At 29.4% G+C, this 25,186-nt stretch overlaps 2 protein-coding genes across 16 annotated transcripts in view; one reads left to right on the top strand and one right to left on the bottom strand.

The window, feature by feature from the left end:
• Positions 1 to 25,186, top strand: part of mim (missing-in-metastasis) — a 198,495-nt gene that overhangs the window by 68,433 nt on the left and 104,876 nt on the right. The gene's annotated exons all lie outside the window — the stretch shown is intronic.
• On the bottom strand, positions 14,258 to 18,411 carry ppk25 (pickpocket 25). The gene is made up of 6 exons (XM_065510793.1): positions 17,956 to 18,411; positions 17,704 to 17,885; positions 15,166 to 15,265; positions 14,906 to 15,097; positions 14,618 to 14,845; positions 14,258 to 14,524 (listed from the first exon to the last, which is right to left on the bottom strand). Exons 1-6 carry the CDS (start codon positions 18,409 to 18,411, stop codon positions 14,258 to 14,260), a joined length of 1,425 nt encoding a protein of 474 aa, XP_065366865.1.

The raw sequence follows: 25,186 nt of genomic DNA, 5'->3' as shown, positions 1-25,186 counted from the left end.
TTTCCTCAATTTTCCCAATATTTATAACCTTTACTACTAGTGATAAGAACAAGTTAAATACAATAACAAGTAAGAGAGCTATATTCGGCTGTGCCGAATCTTATATACCCTTCACCAAATTATACTTAAAAATTATTTTTTTTTTAAATTTCTTTAATTAATTTTTTTTAGAAAAAGAATTTATGACAAAAAAAAAATGTTTGATAAAAAAAATTCGGGTTAAAAAATATTTTTTTCCGATTTTGACCCATTGTATGTCCAACTTACTATGGTCTTATATACGTCGTTGCAAAGGTCTTTGAAATATCTGTCATTAGATATCCATATTGACTATATTAATGACTTAGTAATCCAGATATAGGTAAAAAATCGAGGTTGTCCTAGTTTTTTCCTTATATCTCAGCCATTTGTGGACCGATTTTCTCGATTTTAAATAGCGAAGAATTTCGGAGATATTGATGTATGAATCGTGTATTGATTTCAACACACAGACGGACAGGTGGACATGGCTATATCGATTCCGCTATCTATAACGATCCAGAATATATATACTTTATGGGATCGCAAATGAAAAATGTGGAAATTACAAACGGAATGACAAACTTATATATACCCTTGCCACTCATGATGAAGGGTATAAAAACATGCCAACCGAGCACTCTCTGCACTACCAAGGGACAGTAAAATGACAATTGGACCATTGATGTTTTATTTAAAAGTTAATAAACTCGATTTTAAAGGACTTTTGAATTCACCTTGATCAGGAGCGGATCCAGCCATTGGGGGGAGGGGTTTTGTTTTAGGTAAATAAAATTAAAATTTAAAACAAGATCGGTTGAGAACTCTCTGAGATTTGACTTATTGGCCAAACAGGTGTTTTTTTTTTCATCCATTTAACTTATTACCTATTGTTCTTAGCAAAATGTGTCCCAAATAGTTTAGATAGCTATTTCTTCGATATTTCGAAAAAAAATTGAAAATATTTCAAAAACTTTTTTTTGACTTTTTTTCAAAATGGGACCTTTTTTTGGATATCTATCAAAATAAATGTGTTGTAACTCAAAATATAAAATTTTTGAAATTTTTTGCAAAATCAAAAGAGTCAATACGGACCCTTTTTGGACCACAAAAATTTGAGTTACAAAACATTTATTTTGATAAATATTCAACTCGCATCCCACTAAGCGATCAAAAACCTCTTAAAGAAATGGACCTAAGGCCCATTTTGAAAAAAATTTAGATTTTGCAAAAAAAAGGCAAAAATTTTATGTCTTGAGTTACAAAATATTTATTTTGATAGATATTCCACTCGTATACCAATAAACGGCAAAAAGTGTTTAAACAGGGCCCATTTTGAAAAAAAGTTTAAGATTTCGGAAAAAATTTCAGAATTTTTTTTCCTCAAAAAATGTTTGTTATAAATTTTTTTTCACTAATAAAATTAAAAAAAAAAATTATTTTTTTTAAATAAAAATTAAATTTAAAAAAAATGTTGGCAAAAATTCGCTAAAAAATTTAAAAGAAGAAAAATTTGAAAAACATTTTTTTTCCAATTTTTTTCACTAATAAAATTAAATAAAAATGAAGGAAATGAAAAAAATAATTTTCAATAATAAATTAAAAAAAAAATTTTATTAAAAAATAAATAAAAATCAAATGTCGTTCGTTGGTAATTGCATCAGTAGAGAACGGCCGGACCGATTTAGACAAATTTTTTTTTTAAAATGTTGGTCATAGCCCAACTTAGTTTTTTATGAATGAAAAATTGACCACGCCCACTTTTACGCCCACTTTTTTTCGATTTATCTAAAAGCTCGATCTATGATCACTCATATTTCTGAACAAAAATCGATTTTTTTTATAAAAAACCAAAATATCTAAATTCGCTAATAACTTGGCCAATAAGCGTTTAATCAAGAAAAGGAGCTCGATCTGTGATCACTCATATTTCTGACCAAAATTCGATTTTTTATATAAAAACTCAAAATATGGACATTGATTTGCATCGAACACAAGCATTTTTTTTAACTTGGACAGGACAACGTCTGTCCGGTCAGCTAGTTTACCTAATATTATTTAAAATTTTATTTTAAACTATAATGGTGAAGGGTATATAAGATTCGGCACAGCCGAATATAGCTCAATTACTTGTTTTCATTATAATTTTGCAAGTTTTTTTAAATAAAAATTAAATCTAAAAAAAAAATGTTGGCAAAAAATTCGCTAAAAAATTAAAGGAAAAAAATTTGAAAAACATTTTTTTTTCAAAATTTTTTTCACTAATAAAATTAAAAACAAGTAAGAGAGCTATATTCGGCTGTGCCGAATCTTATATCATCTTATATACCCTTCACCAAATTATACTTTAAAATAAAAATTTTAAATATTTTTAGGTAAACAAAATTTTAATTTTTTTCCAGTTGTTTTTTCGAAATTGTTTTTTAAAATTTTTTTTTTTTATTTTTTATTTTTTTTTTTAATATTTAGTGAAAAAAAATTTTGGTCAAAAAAAATTTCGGGTTAAAAAATATTTTTTTCCGATTTTGACCCATTGTAGGTCCAACTTACTATGGTCTTATATACGTCGTTGCACAGGTCTTTGAAATATCTATCATTAGATATCCATATTGTCTATATTAATGATTTAGTAATCCAGATATGGGTCAAAAAAAGTCAAAAATCGAGGTTGTCCTGGTTTTTTCCTTATATCTCAGCCATTTGTGGACCGATTTTCTCGATTTTAAATAGCAACCGAGCCGGAAGAATTTCGGAGATATTAATGTATCATTCGTGTATGTAAGTTATTTGGGGGCTTCAGAAAGTTGATTTCAACACACAGACGGACATGGCTATATCGACTCCGCTATGTATAACGATATATATACTTTGTGGGGTCGCAAATGAAAAATATAGAAATTACAAACGGAATGACAAACTTATATAACCCTTGTCACTCATGGTGAAGGGTATAAAAAAATTTATAAAAAAATTAAAAAAAAATAATTTTCACTAATAAATTAAAAAAAAAAAAAAATTTTAATTTTGAAAAATATTTAAAATTTTTGTTTTAAACTATAATTTGGTGAAAGATATATAAGATTCGGCACAGCCGAATATAGCTCAATTACTTGTTTTCATTATAATTTTGCAAATTTTTCTAAATAAAAATGAAATTTAAATAAAAAATTTTGGCGAAAAATTCGTTAAAAAAATTTAAAGGAAAAAAATTTGAAAAAAAAAATTGTTCAAAATTTTTTTCACTAATAAATTAAAAAAAAAACTTTTTTTTAACAAATTTTTAAAAATATTTAAAATTTTTATTTTAAACTATAATTTGGTGAAGGGTATATAAGATACGGCACAGCCGAATATAGCACAATTACTTGTTTTCATTATAATTTTGCAAAATTTCGTGCAGGGCATAAAGCTTTTAATTTTTTTTTGTTGAAATTTTCAAGTGTTTTACCTGCATAAATTGATTTTAATCATAAAATTACCATCAAATAACATTTATTTTATTAATAAATATTAAAAACATTAAAATCGTGATTTATTTACACAGATAAACAAATAAATCTTAAGAAAAAAGCAAACAAATTCAAACCCGTTATAGTCCAAACTATTAAAAATTAAGCCAAGCTTAACTAAGAAGTATTGCAAATGATATTCAGATGGTACTTACTACTTACGTACATAGAATTATTAAAACGAAAAGTTTTTGAAGAACAAAAAAAAAAACACACACGAACTAAATTTTTTATGGTCTGGTGCCAGCAGCCAGCCAGTAAAATCATTAGAAACTTGAAAGCCGAATATTAAAGTGTATGGAAAAAGAACAACAATAAAATGTTCTAATATTCTTTAGCTGCAATAGTTTTCCAAAGGCAGTAAGTAGCAAATTAAAATTATATTAAAGTTTTTTTTTCTTTAGCTTCAGCTGTTGTTGGTTGGTTTCCATGTGTTTTCGGCCTCTCATCATTATCATCATCTCCGGCGTCGTCTTTATTCAAGCAGTATTAGATTCAGAATCATTGAACAATCGCATAAAATTGTTGATCTTGTTTGTTTTTTTCTTATTAATTTTTTTGTGAGTTTCTTTATGGCTTTGAGCAGTGCAAAGTAAGAGGCCCCATCATCTTGTTAAGATACAAAACAATAAATTTTATGAAAAAAATTTAATTCAATTTTTTTTTCTCTTCTACTGCTTCATGTATTAGATTTTTTTTTTAAATTTTTTTGCGCACCGCTTTGCTCTGATTCGCACTCAGGCCAAGTTGTATCAAACTTCAATGAACTTTTTTTCTCCATTTTATATTTATATTTTAAATTCTAAAGTTTTTGTTTAAATATAAAAAGAATAGTTGTTTGTTATTTTTTGAGTTTATTTAACTTGTATTGTTGCCACAATAAGAGATTTTCAGGCAAAAAAATATAAATAAATATTCAGACAACTAACTACACAGCCAGTATTTCAGAGTTTTGTATGAAAAACAAACTACTTTTTGTTAAACGATTTAAATGAAACTTTTTCTTACTACAATATGTATTATAGCTGAAACCCCACAACAATGGTAGCTAGTAGACGAACCATCATATACAACCACAAGTCTAGAATTTTAATAAAAATCTATTATTTAACTGCAAAAAAAAAAACATTTAAATTACTCTAAATGCAATTGCTGTTGTTATTGTAGGATTTCACGTAAAATATAAAGCTGTTGGAGGAATAAAACATAAACGAAATGAAAAGTTTTTAATGCAAACTGTTTTAAGATTGTAAGACACAAAAATAAATATTAAAAAATTTAGTATTTTAAATAAAATTCTTAAAAAATTTACGAATTTGAATACCAACAAGTAAGAGTTTTATATTCAGCTGCGCCGAATCAATATGTAGTTTTGGTCTTCTATGGGGACTTGAATATGGTCCGAAATGTGAAGAATTTGATAAACGCACTGTGGTTCCAAATCAAAATCTATGTGGACAAAATTATTTGGCGCTCTTTTTATATAGAATTGGTATCTCCGATTCCAAAAAAAAAAAAATGTTTTAAAGAAAAATTAAAAAAATACGTTTTCATGTGTTTCTGAAACTAAATTTTTAAAAAGATCTGTATTTACTATATTTCGAGTAGGGTCTAGATATATAAAATTCAATAATAAATAAAGAAGTATTTCTAAAAAATTCATTCCGTAAAAATTAAAAAAAATGTATTTCGGCGGGTGCTGGCGGCTACAATTCAAGACATTCCCCAGAAGTTTCTTTAAATGATGTACATATATAGTCATTGGACGGGCTTCGACGGTCTTTTTTTTTTGGCAAGCAACATTCTTAGAAAAAAACAAATTATACTTCAAAATTTTAAATATTTTTAGGTAAACAAAATTAAATTTTTTTTCTATTTGTTTTTTTTAATTTTTTGGAAAAAAATTTTTTTCGATTGTTATTTTAATAGTTTTTTTTTTTTTTTTTTTTAAATTTTTAATTTTTTAAATTTTAAAATTTTTTTTTTGTTTTTGACATTTTTTTGGTGAAAAAAAAAATTCGGGTTAAAATTTTTTTCCGATTTTGACCCATTGTAGGTCTGTCTTACTATGGTCTTATATACGTCGTTGCAAATGTCTTTGAAATATCTATCATTAGATATCCATATTGTCTATATTAATGTCTTAGTAATCCAGATATAGGTCAAAAATCGAGGTTGTCTTGGTTTTTTCCTCATATCTCAGCCATTTGTGGACCGATTTTGCTGATTTTAAATAGCAAAATTCTCGAAAGCATGTCTGACAGAATTATTGAAGATTTGGATCCCGAAGATATCTGGGTTCTTCAGAAAATTGATTTCAACAGACAGACAGACAGACGGACATGGCTTAATCGACTCCGCTATCTATAAGGATCCAGAATATATATACTTTATAGGGTCGGAGATGAAAAATGTAGAAATTACAAATGGAATGACAAACTTATGTATACACACAGAAAACAGATTGGTCGGAATTCGGTTATTAATATTAATATTTAATAAGATAAACCGAAAATTAGTTGCTAATCTTAAAAATATATAAACACAACCCATTTTCAATGTCTAGAAATGCAAAATCACAATGGCAATCGAATCATGATTTCAACAATTGAAAAATTGTTCACTTTAACCGATATGTGTCTTTGCTAAATTTTATTTTACTAATTCGAAAGTTACAACTGAATTGAATTTAGCATTGTTCGCTCCAAATCCAAATTATTGGTTGTTGTATTCATAAAATTGTTTGTAATAAAAACCTGAATAATTGATTACAATACAAATTAATTCGATGTTCTCTACCGAAAGAAATAATGAAATGGTGTTGAGTTTCTGACATCAGAATAAAATAAATTAAAATTAATTGAAAATTTTAGAATACAAAACACATCAGAAAATAGAAAAATATAAATAATTAATTGGTGATTAATATTTTGATATATCAGAGTAAATACATAGGTAAGTTCAGTATCTTCAAATGTAATTTTAATCATATTTATGCTTCTGCATCCATACATAAACATATTTTGTAGATGCATTTTCATGTTTACAATTTTGTGTCCTGAGTAAGAATGTGTTTCTCTTTTAGATTTTTTATCAACTCTCTACGAAGGATGTTACTTTTAATTCCGAAAAGCAGTTTGATACATAATGTTTTTAAGCTAATCTTGAAATGAATGATGGAGCGTAGAATCAACTACTAATCCTGTCAATCTCATCAAGAACAATTCATTTATTATATGTACAATATACAATGTACAATTATTGTCCCTTGTAATTGCATCGGATAAACCATTTGTATTTGAAGCATATACTATGTGTGTTATAATAAATTTAAAAAAGAAAAAAAAACTGTTTTTATTTCAATTCACAAAAATAAAAGAATCCTACTAGTCGTTATCACCGAATTATTTTTTTAAACGGTTGGGAGTACCATATATTCAGTAATTTCAACCGAATTTAGTCGATAGTACATGCAACCGTCTGAATTCGATTGGCGACAAATTCGGTTGTGAACACGAATCTGTTTTCTCTGTGTACCCTTCTCACGAAGGTGAAGGATATAAAAATATCAGTATATTTGGGACCCAAGTTTAAAAGACTATAACAGGAAAATGGAGAGGCCCATAAATATCAATGTTTATCTATGTTTTGAAGTATGAATTTCTATATGGTAAAATAATTGAGATATATCTAATTTAGTAAAGCAGTAAAATATTAAAAAAAATTAACGAAAATATGATTCAAAATTTGTTGAACTTCTGGCGCTTCTGTCGATTGAAAAACCCAAAAAACTTAGTTTTTCCAAATTCTGAAGATACCGATTTTCATAATTTTGTCCACCTAGATTTTGATTTGGAACCACAGTGAAACGGTGGTTTATTTCCATTAAATAAACCCAGATACTTTTGATTGCATTTATCAAATTTATTTATTCAAATTTACACTACAACAGTTTAAATTGTCAAAATTATGAAAAAAACAAGTAAGAGAGCTAGTAAGAGGCTGTGTCGAATCTTATATACCCTTTACCAAATTATACTTCAAAATAAAAATGTAAACCAAAAAAAAAATTTCGAATTGTTATTTTTAAATTTTAAACATTTTTTTTTTTAATATTTAGCGGAAAAAACTTTTGGTGAACAAAAAATCGGGTTAAAAATATTATTTTCCGAGGTTGTCCTGGTTTTTTCCTTATATCTCAGCCATTAGCAACCGAGCCGGAAGAATTCCCGAGATATTGATGTATGAATCGTGTATGTAAGTTATTTGGGGGCTTCGGAAAGTTGTTTTCAACAGACAGACATGGCTTAATCGACTCCGCTATCTATAAGTATCCAGAATATACATATATACTTTATAGGGTCGGAAAATTATATTGTGGAAATTACAAACGGAATGACGAAGGTCAAGGGTATAAAAATTTCCCGGGAGGTTTTTCCCTTTTCTTTTTTTGACATAGAAAGCAAAAATGAGAAAAGGGAAAAAAAATCCCGGAGATTTTTTTTCATAATTGGGCTGATTTTGTTTTTATAAAAATACTTAACGATGCTTCAAATTAGACTGCATTACCATCCAGAGGTTTCCAGCACCATCTATCGATGCTTCTTGAAAGTTATATTACTACAATAATCAACTCAAAGCTTTTATTCAATGTCGTAATGCTCCACAGATATGTTAATAATGACCTCAGTTATGTTTACTGCTGTTAATCGGCCGGTAAACAACATTGTCCACAATTAGAAGTCGCCAGAAATAGATATGTTGAGAAACAGGCAACTTGAAGTCAGCCGCTAGAAACCACTATATTTGAATTCAAATAAAATTTCATAACAATATCCTAATATATAAATTCTATTCCCGATTTTCGCCATACAGTATAATTTCAGAGTACTAACTTTCAGAGAACTAATTTGATCAACATATTTATCACTGCTCAAACAGTATTCCGGGGGAACATTCGTTTGGGGGCTAGGTGAAATCATGGATCGCTATTGCACATTTTCAAGACCAAACAAACCTTATCAACAGAGAGTATTTGTGGAAAATTTCAGCCAGCTAGCTCTTTTTGTTTGGGCCCTAACGTGTTTTCAACAGACAAATGGGTGGACATAGCTAGATCGTCTTAGGATCTTCTGCGGACCCAGAATATATATCGATGGCTTAATATAAAAAAGGCGTAACTCGATTTTTTGTTACTTTACAGGAGAAGGAAAAAAATTAATAAAATCGATTAAATTTTAGACACAAAAAAAGTTTAAATGCAATTTTTAATAAGAAGAGACATCACATTTTATTTCATATTTAAAATTTATTTTTTTTATTATTTTAATGAAGTTATTTAATACAATTCTTTTTTCATTGAAATTTTTGAAAATAAAAAATTAGTTACGCCTTTTTTATATTAAGCCATCGATATACTAATGTGGTTCTGCGGCAAATACTTTTATGTGTTACAAACGAAATGACAAATTCAATAAACCCCCATATTTTTTGATATAAATTTATTCAAAGTATTGGCCATTGTTAGCTATGACCTTTTCCCATATTTCTGGCAACATATGAATTCCTAGCTAAAAGAATTGCTCATCTTTTGAGGCCAAAAACGAATCAAGCCAATTTCGGCTACTCTGTTCTAAGGTGATGCGTATCTCAGAGCGAGCATTCTACAGCGATCGAAACAAATAGTAGTCGGGCGGGACACGGTCTGGACTATAAGGTGGGTGAGGCAAAACTACCCAACCACTTTTTTCTAAATAGTTTTTAACTGGTATTGCAACATGTGGCCATCGTTGTCACGATGTAATATTACGGTTTCATGTCTGGTTGCATATTCTGCGCCTTTTTCGGTCAATGCACGCTTCAAACGAATCAGTTGCGTTCGGTACAGGTTCGTTGTGATGGTCTGGTCAGATTTCAGCAGCTCATAATAGATTGGACCATTTTTCTCCCACTAAATACAAAGAATTACTTTAGAGCCATACGTATTTGGCTTTGGTGTCTATTCGTCTGGTTGGCCGGGTTTCACATACGATATTTTAAGATTCGGGTTGTAATAGATCCATTTTTCATCACAAGTAATTATTCAGTACACAAATTACTTTCTTTTCATGCAAAATCGAGTTTGAAGGTCCCTCAGCTTCAATTCGTATATTTTCGGAGCTTAAAAAGAACGTTGTTGTTTACACTATAATGTTCAATAACAAACTGTGAATAAATGACAGAAAAGTACCCTTCAATACAACATATAAGATATTAAAAACAAAAACCGCGCTCACACTATACGCCATCTATTATAAATCCTGTATTTTTAAGTCATACACCCAATAGTAGTACTCTTACTTGCATTGCCAACATTTTCAATTAAACTACAGTCATCAAAACTAAATAAGCTCAACAGTTTTCAACTAAAAAATAGGTTGAAAATGTAATAATATAAAATAAATTATACCTGCAATTGTAGATTACAGAAAAAACTAAAAAATATACAAAACATTTTTTATCAACCACCAAAAAAGCCGACAGAAATTGAAAAGGTTATTAACTTGAATATTGGGGAATACTACAATACAATTTACATTAAGCCAGCAACACATTGGGTTCGTTGGTTTGGTTGGCTGGTTGCTTGCGTAGCTGCGTACTAAATTCGAGCAAGGTTACAGTGAAAAACAAAAGTGCAGGAATATTTATTTATATCTATTTAAAGGGAGTTGTTTAAATGTTTGCTTTGAATAAATTTTTATTAATCACTGTAAACTCTAAATTATAAAGACGTAATTTTTATTTTTGTAGTTATTTGGCACAAGTTAAACTTATAACTACAACTATTACTACTTTTTCTTTAAATTGTTTTCCTCTACTGAGTACTCCTATCAAACTACTATTATAATTTTCCTGCTAAATGTAGTAAGGGAGAGGGGACACAAAACATTAAAGTGAAAATCATAAGTACAATGAAACACTTCAAAACTTACTTACAACTTCACTTAACTTGCATACATTTTTACTTAGCTAAATGTCATATTTTTCATGTACAAAATACAAACTTTTGTAATCCGTAATTTAACATGTGCCCATGATGATGGTGGTGAAATCAGTAGACTGGCTGTTAGGCAGGCAGGCATTCAGCCAGTCAGTCTGTCAGCTTTTTTTAGTGACGCAGTCAACAACAACAACTTGAATAATAAAGTTATATTTTATAAACACTATAAAGGTTTCCATATTTCCACTTTGATGGTTCATTAAAAGAAATATAGTTTTACTCTACTCACTCACATTGCTTGTACATATAGTATCTTTAGATTTTAGGGTTCTTCTGAAAGAATTGGAAGTGAGTTTTATTTTATATGGAATTTTTTCAAATGCTTATATAGCTACTTGCTAGATTTGTATGGCTCTAAATCAGTGATGTTCAAAAATATAAATGAAGATGTATTGGTGAGAGAGCTACCCAGCAAACATAATGTCAAACACTTAAAATAAGAACAAAATAAAGAATGTTTAGATTTAGAATTTTTGCCAGATATAACCGATATATTAAATGAATGTAATTTAAATTTTAAGGAAATAAAAGAATACACATTATACGACCGAAATTCTCTAAAATTTTTTATTTATTTCTGACTTTGTTGTTTTGTGATCATTTGTAATTGAAACGCGTGTGTTTGCTTTGCTTCGTCCAAAAACCAACCAACAACAATGCTTAATGAATTTCTGAAAAAATGAGACATTTGTTACGCTCTTTTAAAGAGAACAAGAATATGTGTGTTGTTACTCAGCGCGAAAGCACAATGAAATGAACATCATTGCTCTAAATAGTCCCTGCGGGAGAAATATGCTGTAAAGAGGCCTTCCGCTTCTTCTAGCCGCATTGAAAAATCATTTCAATTTTACACGACGTGTCATTGCGAGCCAAGGCCTTGAATACTCGCTGCTGTTAGAGGGCTGTGAGAAGGTCTACTTATGATGGGCTGCAAGCATTTTGTTGTAAATTTGAAAAGAGAGTTATGCAGAGTATTTTAGTTTTTGATGGGATTCATAGGGCTTCTTGAACACCTTCTAAGAGCAGGCAGCGTGGAATGAGTTTTGGAGCTTTTAGAATGTGTAAGTATGCCTCCAAACTGAATTCCATTATTTTGTTCCCGCTGGGGTGGGTTCCGTGCAATTTCACTGTATGTCCTATCGACAACTCCAGCCTCACTTTGCTATGGATGTTTAATTCTGGGCTTGTTTTAAAGGGAGGATCAGAGCAATCGGGATCAGCCAACTGGGCCTTGTCCCAGTCCAAAGCTGACTTTTCGTCGCTTGTTAGCGTTCCGATCCATATCGGTCAATAATGCGCAAGGCGTGCCGCCTTTGAACAAATAATCTCCTTGAAGGATCTTTGCAGGAACCGCCGTCAGGATCGACGTTCCAGCCGGTACAATTGTCGCAGGGACTTCTGCAATGTCCGTGGAGCCTAAAATAGGGACAGTTGCTGACCAAAGTATCCTCTCTGCGTGGAACCATACCATCTGAAGGTATGGTGGATGGCGTTTTGTTTTTGTTTTAAAATATTTGTCTGTTCCATTTGATTTCCACGAGTATGCGCGTAAGGAATGGACGATCCATGCAGTGACAGACAAAAGCACCCGTGTCCTGGTGTCGGAGGGGAGATGTCTGCGACTAATCTACTTTAACCACTAACTAGCCATGCAGGTTCTCGAAACTGCTACCAAACATGTTAACCTTACTAGTGGAGAGGGGGATAGGAAGGAATTGGGGTAGAAGGAGAATTGGAGAGGGAAGAACAGTTCTGGTCAATATTGAGAGTCAAAAATTTATCATTTGTTGTAACAGTAATCCTACTCGTTTCAAGAATATCCCAAGGGAATTGTCATTTGCTTTCCTGTCTTCTGTTATTAACCTAGCTATACCAAGACTTTTAAACCAGTTCTTAAAAAATGTATCATGAAGTCTTGATATCGTTCGAGCAGTCGTCCATTTGTATAAAATGTATCACAGGTCTAGATGATGGCTCCCCCTATCCGCCACCTGGGAAGCGTTCGATGGGAGACTGACGACTCCACACGGATTTATTTGTTGAGACATTCAATTCTGAGCGAAAATTATTCCAAACAAGCTATTTGAGGTATCGGGAAGCGACTAGTATTAATTTCACTAGCATCTAGTCTTGAGCTAACTTATCGGTATCAATGAGTGGTATAGTCTGGTCAAAACTGTATCAAATCGATTCAACTTGATTGCAGCGTGCTACCACGTAAACCAACCTACCAACCAATATCAAATCCAATTGTGTTATTTTAAGTGTAAGTGATTTTCAAAATGTTGCAATATCCAGAAGAAAAAACTATATATTTGTCAAAAACCTAATATAACTCGTCCATAAGTCCACAAATACAAATCTTTGAAATTAATTGACTTTAATTGATCAATATTCTTTAGAAAATAAGTGGGCCACTTATTTTCAGTCACTGATCTTTTAGAAATTTGCAGATATTTTCGGAAAAAATTTCTTAAATATTTTTCTGAAAAAAAATTATTTTTATTTCCTCAAAAAGAAAATATAACTCGTTCACTAATACAAGTGTTAGAAATTGAGTGATTTTAAGTGGTAACTATTCTTTCGAAAATAAGTGGATGCCTTTATTTTTTAGTTCTTCGATATTTTTGAAAATCTTCCAGTTAAATAATTCTCTTGCACTTTATTTCCCAAAAAAAACTACCTCCCACCAAAAACCCTATAATCTTAAACTAATTATTCTTTTATTGCCTAGAAATGAACAATAAATTTTACTCTATACAATATTAAAAGAAATATTTAGGTCTCAATTTGGTTTTATTAAACAATTTTCATTTTTGCAATAAATTGCAATGATTGAAAGTAAAACGAAATTATTTCAATCATTATTGCTTTTTGTTTAATGCTGCCATAAATTTTTTGCAACTCAATTCATTTTTAATTTTCTAATAATGAAAATGAAAAACAGAACAAACTATTTGTATGTCATCTGATTTCACATGTCGTTTTTTATTCATTCATTCATCCCATTCATTAGAATTCATTTGTGTGTTGCAAACATAAAATCAATATTTTCAACCCTCCCGGCTAGTACATATTTGTTTTTCAGTATTTCCTTGATTTTTTTTTAAAAAGTTTTTAAGGGCGGAAACTTCTAAATGCATATTTAACGAAATTTATTGTTTTTCAGTTTAAACAAATTAAATTTTTATGCTTACGGGCGGAAAATTAAAGCATATGTGGAGAAACTTTTCAGGGGGTTTGGTCAGAAAGATTTAGAGAAATATGTCTCTAAATATCTTAATAGATTTAGCTCTTATTTATCACAAAATCTATTTGTTTTTAGCTTATGAGGTTTAGTAATTAGGGGGTCATTGGTATCTTTTGTTAAGTCTTTGAACCTTCAGTTATAATTTACTTTAAAACTATATTTAATGTTCACTCACCTTTGACACAAATTAAGAACAACAAAAAACAATTAAAATAGAATCCTTTAAACTGTATTGTGTATTATTCCTATCTAAAACCCCCTAAGTATGCTATTTCTTGTACCTACAAGTCAAGCCATAAAGTATGCTTCACTTTAATTTTCTACTTTGCTTTAAATATACATAATCCTTAAACTATACTATATTTATTACATTTTCAGCTGAATAATCCCCCAAGAATAAACGCTTTAATTAATATATGTATATGTAGAATGTATGGTAATTCAATATGCTGCTTCCACTAATGTTACTCTTCTCTGCTTCTTGGCCTGTCTTTTCATTTTAAGGCACGACCAAACATTGCCAAAGACATATTCACTTAGCACATACAGCAAACCGTAGATACTGATAAAACTGGCACCCAAAAATAGACCAATTGCCCCACCGAATGACATGATTAATTGATCTGAGCTAAAGACAACACGACGTTTCATAGCCATGCGTGGTAGAAATAGTTTTACTATTATAGTCCTTTCAAATTTTGTCGAGTCCTGGCAGCAAAGCATAGACAAATAAAAAGTTTTCTATTCTTTAGACAGTTTGCTACCAGTATTTTGTGGTAGTTGGTTTTATATAAAACTTACATCTTTTTGTAAAGTTGTTTGCATGCTAACATAAGTTTCCTCCTCACACAAATTGGGACAATTGCATTGTGCCACTTTGGGCCAGTGTTCATGTGCCAAACACAACATTCCTTTTATATTGCAGACGGGCAAATGGGGGGCCACCACATAGAAATATGGCTTGCAACCACATTTTTGCATGGCCACATTTATACGACACTCAATGCGACACAGGGCAGGACGATAAATCTATAAGGAAATAAATACAATGAATTGTAATCTATTGATTTAATATTAAAGCATTATTACACCAAAATAATTTAAATTATTCTCATCCTTATAACGACATTTCCTGTAGGCAATAGGCAAATTCCTGACTTCCGATTCAGCTGTTGTTAAGCCCAATAAAAGTTCTATGGTCAATGAGCCCTCCATGGTGGCATGACGCATTATAGTGCCTTGATCATAAGGTGTCACAATATCCTCAACATTGTGCAGAAACTTTTCATTACAATAAATAATTTTTGATTTAAATATTTTAGATTTTTGTTATTGTATAATTTGCTTACAATTAACAGACTAGAGTCCACGCCAACTTTAGGAAAGATTTTCGTATTGCACTCATTCATAATGTCACAGAAACTGATGCCAGATACTTTTAAGGTTTTCCTGTAAAGAGATAAGAGAACTTTTTTTATTAAAAAAACAGGGAAAACAATTTAACATTATTTTCTATAGAAAATCTTGAGTATAACAGTATATTCTATAGCAAATGTTGTGTATAACAGTATTTTCTATAGAAAACCTTGAGTATAACAGTGTTTTCTATAAAGAATCTTCAGTATAACAGTATTTTCTATTGAAAATATTGTGTATAACAGAGGTTTGCTGTATTTTCTATTGAAAATCTTGTGTATAACAGTATTTTCTATAGAAAATCTTCAGTATAACAGTATTTTCTATAGAAGGTCTTCAGTATAACAGTATTTCCTGTAGAAAATCTTCAGTATAACAGTATTTTCTATAGAAAATCTTCAGTATAACAGTTTTGCTATTGAAAATCTTGTGTATAACAGTATTTTCTATAGAAAATCTTGTGTATAAAAGTATTTTCTATAGAAAATCTTGTGTATAACAGTATTTTCTATAGAAAATCTTGTGTATAACAGTATTTTCTATAGAAAATCTTGTGTATAACAGTATTTTCAATAGAAAATCTTGTGTATAACAGTTTTGCTATTGAAAATCTTGTGTATAACAGTTTTGCTATTGAAAATCTTGTGTATAACAGTTTTGCTATTGAAAATCTTGTGTATAACAGTATTTTCTATAGAAAATCTTCAGTATAACAGTATTTTCTATAGAAAGTCTTCAGTATAACAGTATTTCCTGTAGAAAATCTTCAGTATAACAGTATTTTCTATAGAAAATCTTCAGTATAACAGTTTTGCTATTGAAAATCTTGTGTATAACAGTATTTTCTATAGAAAATCTTGTGTATAAAAGTATTTTCTATAGAAAATCTTGTGTATAACAGTATTTTCTATAGAAAATCTTGTGTATAACAGTATTTTCAATAGAAAATCTTGTGTATAACAGTTTTGCTATTGAAAATCTTGTGTATAACAGTTTTGCTATTGAAAATCTTGTGTATAACAGTTTTGCTATTGAAAATCTTGTGTATAACAGTATTTTCTATAGAAAATCTTCAGTATAACAGTATTTTCTATGGAAAATCTTCAGTATAACAGTATTTTCTATAGAAAATCTTCAGTATAACAGTATTTTCTATGGAAAATCTTCAGTATAACAGTATTTTCTATAGAAAATCTTCAGTATAACAGTATTTTCTATAGAAAATCTTCAGTATAACAGTATTTTCTATAGAAAATCTTCAGTATAACAGTATTTTCTATAGAAAATCTTCAGTATAACAGTATTTTCTATAGACAATCTTCAGTATAACAGTATTTTCTATAGAAAATCTTCAGTATAACAGTATTTTCTATAGAAAATCTTCAGTATAACAGTATTTTCTATAGAAAATCTTCAGTATAACAGTATTTTCTATAGAAAATTTTCAGTATAACAGTATTTTCTATAGAAAATCTTCAGTATAACAGTATTTTCTATAGAAAATCTTCAGTATAACAGTATTTTCTATAGAAAATCTTCAGTATAACAGTATTTTCTATAGAAAATCTTCAGTATAACAGTATTTTCTATAGAAAATCTTCAGTATAACAGTATTTTCTATAGAAAATCTTCAGTATAACAGTATTTTCTATAGAAAATCTTCAGTATAACAGTATTTTCTATAGAAAATCTTCAGTATAACAGTATTTTCTATAGAAAATCTTCAGTATAACAGTATTTTCTATAGAAAATCTTGTGTATAACAGTATTTTCTATAGAAAATCTTGTGTATAACAGTATTTTCTATAGAAAATCTTGTGTATAACAGTATTTTCTATAGAAAATCTTGTGTATAACAGTATTTTCTATAGAAAATCTTGTGTATAACAGTATTTTCTGTAGAAAATCTTGTGTATAACAGTATTTTCTATAGAAAATCTTGTGTATAACAGTATTTTCTATAGAAAATCTTGTGTATAAAAGTATTTTCTATAGAAAATCTTGTGTATAACAGTATTTTCTATAGAAAATCTTGTGTATAACAGTATTTTCTATAGAAAATCTTGTGTATAACAGTATTTTCTATAGAAAATCGTGTGTATAACAGTATTTTCTTGTGTATAACAGCATTTTCTATAGAAAATCTTGTGTATAACAGTATTTTCTATAGAAAATCTTGTGTATAACAGTTTTGCTATAGAAAATCTTGTGTATAACAGTTTTTTCTATAGAAAATCTTGTGTATAACAGTGTTTTCTATAGAAAATCTTGTGTATGACAGTATTTTCTATAGAAAATCGTGTGTATAACAGAATTTTCTTGTGTATAACAGTATTTTCTATAGAAAATCTTGTGTATAAGAGTATTTTTATAGAAAAACTTGTTTTTAAAGGTATTTTCTCTTAAAAATCTTGTGTATAACAGTATTTTCTGTAGAAAATCTTGTGTATCAGTGAAATTCTTAAACTTACAATTTTCCAAAAGGATTCGTATAGCGTGTCAATTGAGAGGTGGTTCGACAAATTCCAATTTCTGTCATAGCCGCCGCATAAATTTGCTCTCTTCCCTCCACATCGAATGAAGACGTTGACAATTTTTTATCATTATCATCAGCATTGTCATACTCCTTGCGAGGTATGAATTTATGGCGCATCTCCATACAAAAAAAATTGGAATTTATAAAAACATCAAAATTACTTACCTCAACAATTGAAGTTACTCACATGTAATAATATTTCCACAAATTTCAAATCACCTAAACTGGTATCGTTTTCATAGGGTTTTAATTTATCCAGACTTATAGAACTCAAGGAATTTAGAACCTTTAAGAATTCCATATAGTGTTGGTAAAGCGAGTTATTAGTTTCTGGAGTTACATCCCAAGTCTCCTTGATAATCTCATCCAATTGTTCTTGACTTGTAGACTCCGAACACAAGGTAATGCCGACAAAGGGAAAATTAGATTTACCCCATGCCAATTCCATGGCATAGACAATGGGATTGTCACGAAAACGTTTCCATTGATTGAGGCAAATGTCTAAGGAGAAATAGATGGCTGTTATAATGACCGCCGCCCAAAACAGTTTCTCCAGCCAGTGCAGTTCACGTCGCACCAAATATGGGAAACCATGTATGCTGGACTCTCCTAAAGTTTTATGCCAATATTGTCTGCAATTCATGGTTGGTTTTGGTCTATTCAACTATCTAAATTGAACTGATTCTTTTTCATATTGGAAAGTGTCTTTAGTATGAATTTGAAATGTATTATTTAAACAAGATGTTCGTTTTTGTTGTAGGGATGACATTTATTTGTTGTTAATTTGTTTAATTGATTTTCATTGTTGTGAAGGTAATTATTTGTGTTAGAATCATTTGGTAACATGTATTAGTTAGCAGATAGTTTCATTTATACATAACTGCTATTAGAGAAACATGTTTGAGCATGCATATTAAATGTAAACACAATCTATAAGCATGCAAGGATACCCAGTAAACAAAAAACTAAAACAAAAAGAATTCATAAAAGTCTACCATAGAGATTTCAAAATCAAAGTGTCAAAAACACAGGCAAGAATGTATAATGAGTCGGTCATGCATATGACACCCTATAACAGATATATAAAACAAAATTATTTAAAACAAGTAAGAGTGCTATATTCGGCTGTGCCGAATCTTATATACCCTTCACCAAATTATACTTCAAAATTTTAAATATTTTTAGGTAAACAAAATTTAATTTTTTTTCCAGTTGTTTTTTGAATTTTTTGAAAAAAAAAATTTTTCGATTGTTATTTTAAATTTAATTATTTTTTTTTTTTAAATTTAAAATTTTTTTTTTTAAATTTTAAAAAATATTTTTTTTTAAATTTAAAAAATTTTTTTTTTTAAATTAAAAAATTTTTTTTTTTGTTTTTTAAATTTTTTTTTTTTTTAAAAAAAATTCGGGTTCAAAATTTTTTTCCCGATTTTGACCCATTGTAGGTCCAGCTTACTATGGTCTTATATACGTCGTTGCAAATGTCTTTGAAATATCTATCATTAGATATCCATATTGTCTATATTAATGTCTTAGTAATCCAGATATAGGTAAAAAATAGGTCAAAAATAGAGGTTGTCTTGGTTTTTTCCTCATATCTCAGCCATTTGTGGACCGATTTTGCTGATTTTAAATAGCAAAATTCTCGAAAGCATGTCTGACCGAATTATTGAAGACTTGGATCCCGAAGATATCTGGGGTCTTCAGAAAACTGATTTCAACAGACAGACAGACAGACGGACAGACAGACAGACAGACAGACAGACAGACAGACAGACAGACAGACAGACAGACAGACAGACAGACAGACAGACAGACAGACAGACAGACAGACAGACAGACAGACAGACAGACAGACAGACAGACAGACAGACAGACAGACAGACAGACAGACAGACAGACAGACAGACAGACAGACGGACATGGCTTAATCGACTCCGCTATCTATAAGGATCCAGAATATATATACTTTATAGGGTCGGAAATGAAAAATGTAGAAATTACAAACGGAATGACAAACTTATATATACCCTTCTCACGAAGCTGAAGGGTATAAAAATTCCTTGACATTGTCCAGTCTGAGGTCTTCTTAATAATCATACGTCATTCTACGTCAATTTAAACATTTGTAGGCCTAATTTTGAAGACAACAGGTTTTCAAATAAAACAAAATAGCCACCTGACAAATTGTTTTGACAAATTTTTTTTGTTGTATAAATAATAAATATAAAAATTATTTAAGTTTCCCATGGCGCCTCTAAAATTTGCAAAATAGAAAAAATATTGAATAAAAAATTTTAACAAAATATTATTTTTTTTTTGGTTTTAAGTTAAAAATAAGAGAATACAAATTAAATTATCTTAGTGGCGCCAATTGAATTAGCTAATTTTTGTAAACAAACAGAAAACGAATATCTGATTTAATGAAAGAAACAAAAAACCCACAAAATAAATTATTTTTTTTTTATTAATAAAAAAATTAAAACAAGTTTAGTCCAAAATTTTATTTTAATGTTATAAAAATGTTAATCAGTTTGTGGTTGTTAGTTTTTATGCCATTTATGACAAGAGATTTTATGAGGTGCCAAATTATATTGAAATATTGTTTATTGATCAAAGTTTAACATTTTTAAAAAATTATCATCAGATATTATGTTGGCATATTAAATAAACAAACAAATGACACATTTTTTAATTTAATAATGATAATTAAAAAAAAGCCTGGAGGTGTTTTTTTTATAAATATATTTTGAAATATTGCAAAAATTATCAGTAATATTTACACTTTGTTGTTTTAGCTTAAAGCGTTTAAACGCTTTAAAACTTAAATTAAATTTCTCGTGCTCAAGTTTAATTTTTTCATAGGAAATCTTGTGTATAACACCATTTTGTATAACAGTATTTTCTCTAAAAAATAGAAAATCTTGTGTATAACAGTATTTTCTGTAGAAAATCTTGAGTATAACAGTGTTTTTTACGGAATATCATTTGTTTCTATAAAAAATCTTATGTATAACAGTTTTGCTATGGAAAATCTTATGTATAACAGTATTTTCTATAGAAAATCTTGTGTATAACAGTGTTTTCTATAGAAAATCTTGAGTATAACAGTGTTTTCTATAGAAAATCTTGAGTATAACTGTTTTTTTACAGAAAATCTTGAGTATAACTGTTTTTTTTACAGAAAATCATTTGTTTCTATAAAAAATCTTATGTATAACAGTTTTTCTATGGAAAATCTTGTGTATAACAGTGTTTTCTATAGAAAATCTTGAGTAAAACAGTGTTTTCTATAGAAAATCTTGAGTAAAACAGTGTTTTCTACACAAAATCTTGAGTATAACAGTGTTTTCTACAGAAAATCTTGAGTATAACAGTGTTTTCTACAGAAAATCTTGAGTATAACAGTGTTTTCTACAGAAAATCTTGAGTATAACTGTTTTTTACAGAAAATCATTTGTTTCTATAAAAAATCTTATGTATAACAGTTTTGCTATGGAAAATCTTGTGTATAACAGTATTTTCTATAGAAAATCTTGTGTATAACAGTATTTTCTATAGAAAATCTTGTGTATAACAGTATTTTCTATAGAAAATCTTGTGTATAACAGTATTTTCTATAGAAAATCTTGTGTATAACAGTATTTTCTATAGAAAATCTTGTGTATAACAGTATTTTCTATAGAAAATCTTGTGTATAACAGTATTTTCTATAGAAAATCTTGTGTATAACAGTATTTTCTATAGAAAATCTTGTGTATAACAGTATTTTCTATAGAAAATCTTGTGTATAACAGTATTTTCTATAGAAAATCTTGTGTATAACAGTATTTTCTATAGAAAATCTTGTGTATAACAGTATTTTCTATAGAAAATCTTGTGTATAACAGTATTTTCTATAGAAAATCTTGTGTATAACAGTATTTTCTATAGAAAATCTTCCTGATCCAGGTTTTCTTACAATGTTCAAGTCTTCCTTATACAGTTTAATGTCTTTTGAAACTGTGACGATGAACCTTCAAATCTTTTGCTATTTTTTGAAATTCCATATTGGATTTTTTTGAAAAGTTTTATTTTCTCTTACATTTTTTTCGGCGTCATTTTGACCGATAATCACCCTTATCGTGGTTGGCGTAAACGTCTTACGCCTACGACTGTTTCGTACTAGATTAAAGATAAAAAGCAAACTGTTTCTTTAATCTAGTACGAAACTGTCGTAGGCGTATGACGTTTACGCCAACCACGATAAGGGTGAATATCTGACATCTGACGTTTTTCAGACTCACTATTTAGTTATTGAAAACGTTTGATAAACAGTAATAGCAAGCCATTAGCAAGTTCTTCCTGGATATGCTTGTATCTAAAATGTCCTTAAATTGTTAATATTTAATATTTAAAGTAAGATTTGTGAATTATTACTAAACATATATACATTTATTTCTACTAAAATGTATGTCATAATTTAGACATTTCAGTGTGCTGGGAGCTGATGTTATTGTCGATTTTTATACTTCCTTTCTAATAATGACAACATGTCGTTCAGTAGCAACATTGCACTACATTCTATACAACAAACGATACATTTTCTACTCGAAAAAAATAAAAAAAAAATAAAATAAATAGAAACGAAATGATGCCAACTTGGTTGGAAATGTTACAATAACAATAAATGTGCTTTTTAGGTTGTTGTTGTTGTATATGCTTTTAAAGCTTTTTTTTATATTGTCATTTATATACATTAGGGCTGCCTCTTTTTGTGTGTAGGAAAGATAAGGTGTTTATGTTTCCTTCAAAAATAAATAATTTTTAACCTGGCGTAAGTATTAAGTAAGCTGGATCAAATTATTAAAAAGTGTTTTATAAAGATTTTATGATTTTTTAATATTTAAAAAAACATGATTTTTTGAAATTCCATGAATGTCTTGATAGCATATTTCTAAGGCCTTTAGCTTAATTCTAAAATTTCATATATTTGGGAAAATTATGAATTCAATCATAAAATCCTTAAAAAAAGACCTTTATATATTTTCATCCAGAACAAATATTTTGGGAAATGATGTGGATGTTTCCATTTTAAACAAATCTTGAAACTGGTGCCTGTATTTGGTAATCAAATGATGGAAAGGAATTACTTTAAAGCTTTCATGATTTCATTCATATTTAAAAAAATTGAAATTTTGCGAAAAATTCAAAATTTATAAAAATTACTTGAACATTTCTGATACTAAATTGAAATTACCTTTCACTTGATTCCAAAATTTCATGTTTCCTTGTTTCATAAAAACCTTAAAAAATTACATTTTTATCCATTTGATCCAACTCACCAAATCCTGACGCCAGGACAAAAACTTTCATTTTAGTTGGGAACATCCACAACTTTTTTTTTGGCGCCAGCCTAAGGAACATATTTTTCTCCCTATCTCCTTATTTTCTTGCTAAAAGGATGTAAGAAGAGTAATGCACACATAATATTTGTTACAAGGTTATAGGACTTTTTATTTAGCTTTTTCCATAAATGAGGAAAAATACATAAATATAACAGATAGTTATATGCGAATTGTAAAAACTCTACTCTAATATGTTGGTCATTAAAAAGGTAAAGCTAACTTACAAATTCAAGATTTCTGTGCAAATTTTCTTTGCAATATCATTGGACGCCGCTCAATCAGCAATTTCAAAACGTTTTCTAGCAGCAGGATTTATCCAAAAGCAAGGAAATTGGATACCATACGAATTGAAGCTGAGAGAGAGAGACCTTGAAAGAGGAAGCGTAAAATATCGTATGTGAGGCCCGGCCAAACAGCCGAATCGACACCAACGCCAAATATCCATGGCACTAAGGTAATTCTCTGTATTTGTTGGGAGCAAAAGGGTCCTATTATGAGCTGCTGAAATCTGAACAGATCATCACAGGAAACCTGTACCGAACGCAACTGATTCGTTTGAAGCGAGCATTGAACGAAAAACGCCCATTATTAATATATTCATAATTTTTTGGTTGTTACAAACGTAATTTTAAACTTGGTATAACCGTCCTACACCATTAGCTAATGATTTAACCTAGAATACTCTTATATAAATATATATTTCATATAAACATATCTTTGTACTGTTAATATGACCTCATTTGAAGCTAAAAATGTGTTTGAGTTAAAGTCTTCTTATAATTAAATAATCTCATTTTGCGTTTCTTTGGCAAGAGATATTTTTCCGTTTTGACTAAACAAATAAAATAGAAAAAGGCTTAACTGAAAAGCATCTACCAGCCTGAAAAATATTTCTTTAAATAATAAAATAAAACTGAAGGGACACATTATTAAAATAGTAAATTAGGTTATATGAGCATCTGCAGTAGATGTTTATTGTGATGTAGATATTTATAATTTTTTATGATCTTTTTATTTATGACTAGTTGACCGCCCTGGCTTCGCCCGGTAGCATTTACTAATGTTAGTTCTTCAAGTTTCTCCAACCCACCTACACCTGTCTGTTCTTATTTATTTGCAAATAAAATATATATATTTGTACTGCATACTTTAGGGCGCTTTTTTATTACAGTTAACTGGACTCAAAAAGAAAATAAATTCCGAGTTTTACCCCGAATTTTTTTTCTTTACAAGCCATCTCCTGAAAATTTGGAATCGAATAAAAAAAAAATCAGCCAAATCGCTCCAGCCGTTCTCACGTGATGCCATTACATACATGGACAATTTCATTTTTATATATATAGATACAAAGTTTTCCAATAAAGGCAGCGTCTGCCAAAGTTATTCTTAGCTAAAAAACTTTCATTACCAAGTAATGAGTTCAAATGCTAATATTCTTCACTACTTACATAATAGCATCTAAATTCTTCATTATTCGACTACTTCTAAGTAATGTAGATGGTATGTAGGAGCCATTGAAAAGCAAGTTATTCAGTAATTGCAAGTGATTATCAAGCATGACAATTTGGACGATTGACCATTACGTCCAAATGATAAAACCGTGTCGATCGTACTTCTTAGAAAATAACGTTAGTGAAGTCATCACCATTGATTCCAGCAACGTGGCGCTAAATGCCAAACAGCGAACACGGATTTGAGGTAGGTGAAGTGAAGTGGCCAACAAGATCGTGGAATTTTTCTTGTGGGGGTTTATAAAGTCGCTGGTCTATGCCAATAAGCCGCAATCGTTGAATGCCCCTAAAGTTAACATAATCCTGGACATCGCTTTAATTCAACCGGATATATGCGGCAGACTTATTAAAAATTCGATCTATCTGATCAAATGTATCATATTCCAAATATCTACAAGGTGGCGCAAAAGTCACCACCAAGAGGAAGATGATTTTTCATCAAAAATAATCATGAGTGATGAGGCCCATTTCCATCTTAGCGGATACGTAAATAAGCAAAATTTACGCTTCTGGGGCACTG

This window comes from Calliphora vicina, chromosome 5 (assembly GCF_958450345.1).
Source record: "Calliphora vicina chromosome 5, idCalVici1.1, whole genome shotgun sequence".
Taxonomy (NCBI): domain Eukaryota; kingdom Metazoa; phylum Arthropoda; class Insecta; order Diptera; family Calliphoridae; genus Calliphora; species Calliphora vicina.
The sequence above is the reverse complement of the archived record's forward strand: the minus strand, read 5'-3'. Positions and strand labels throughout refer to the sequence as shown.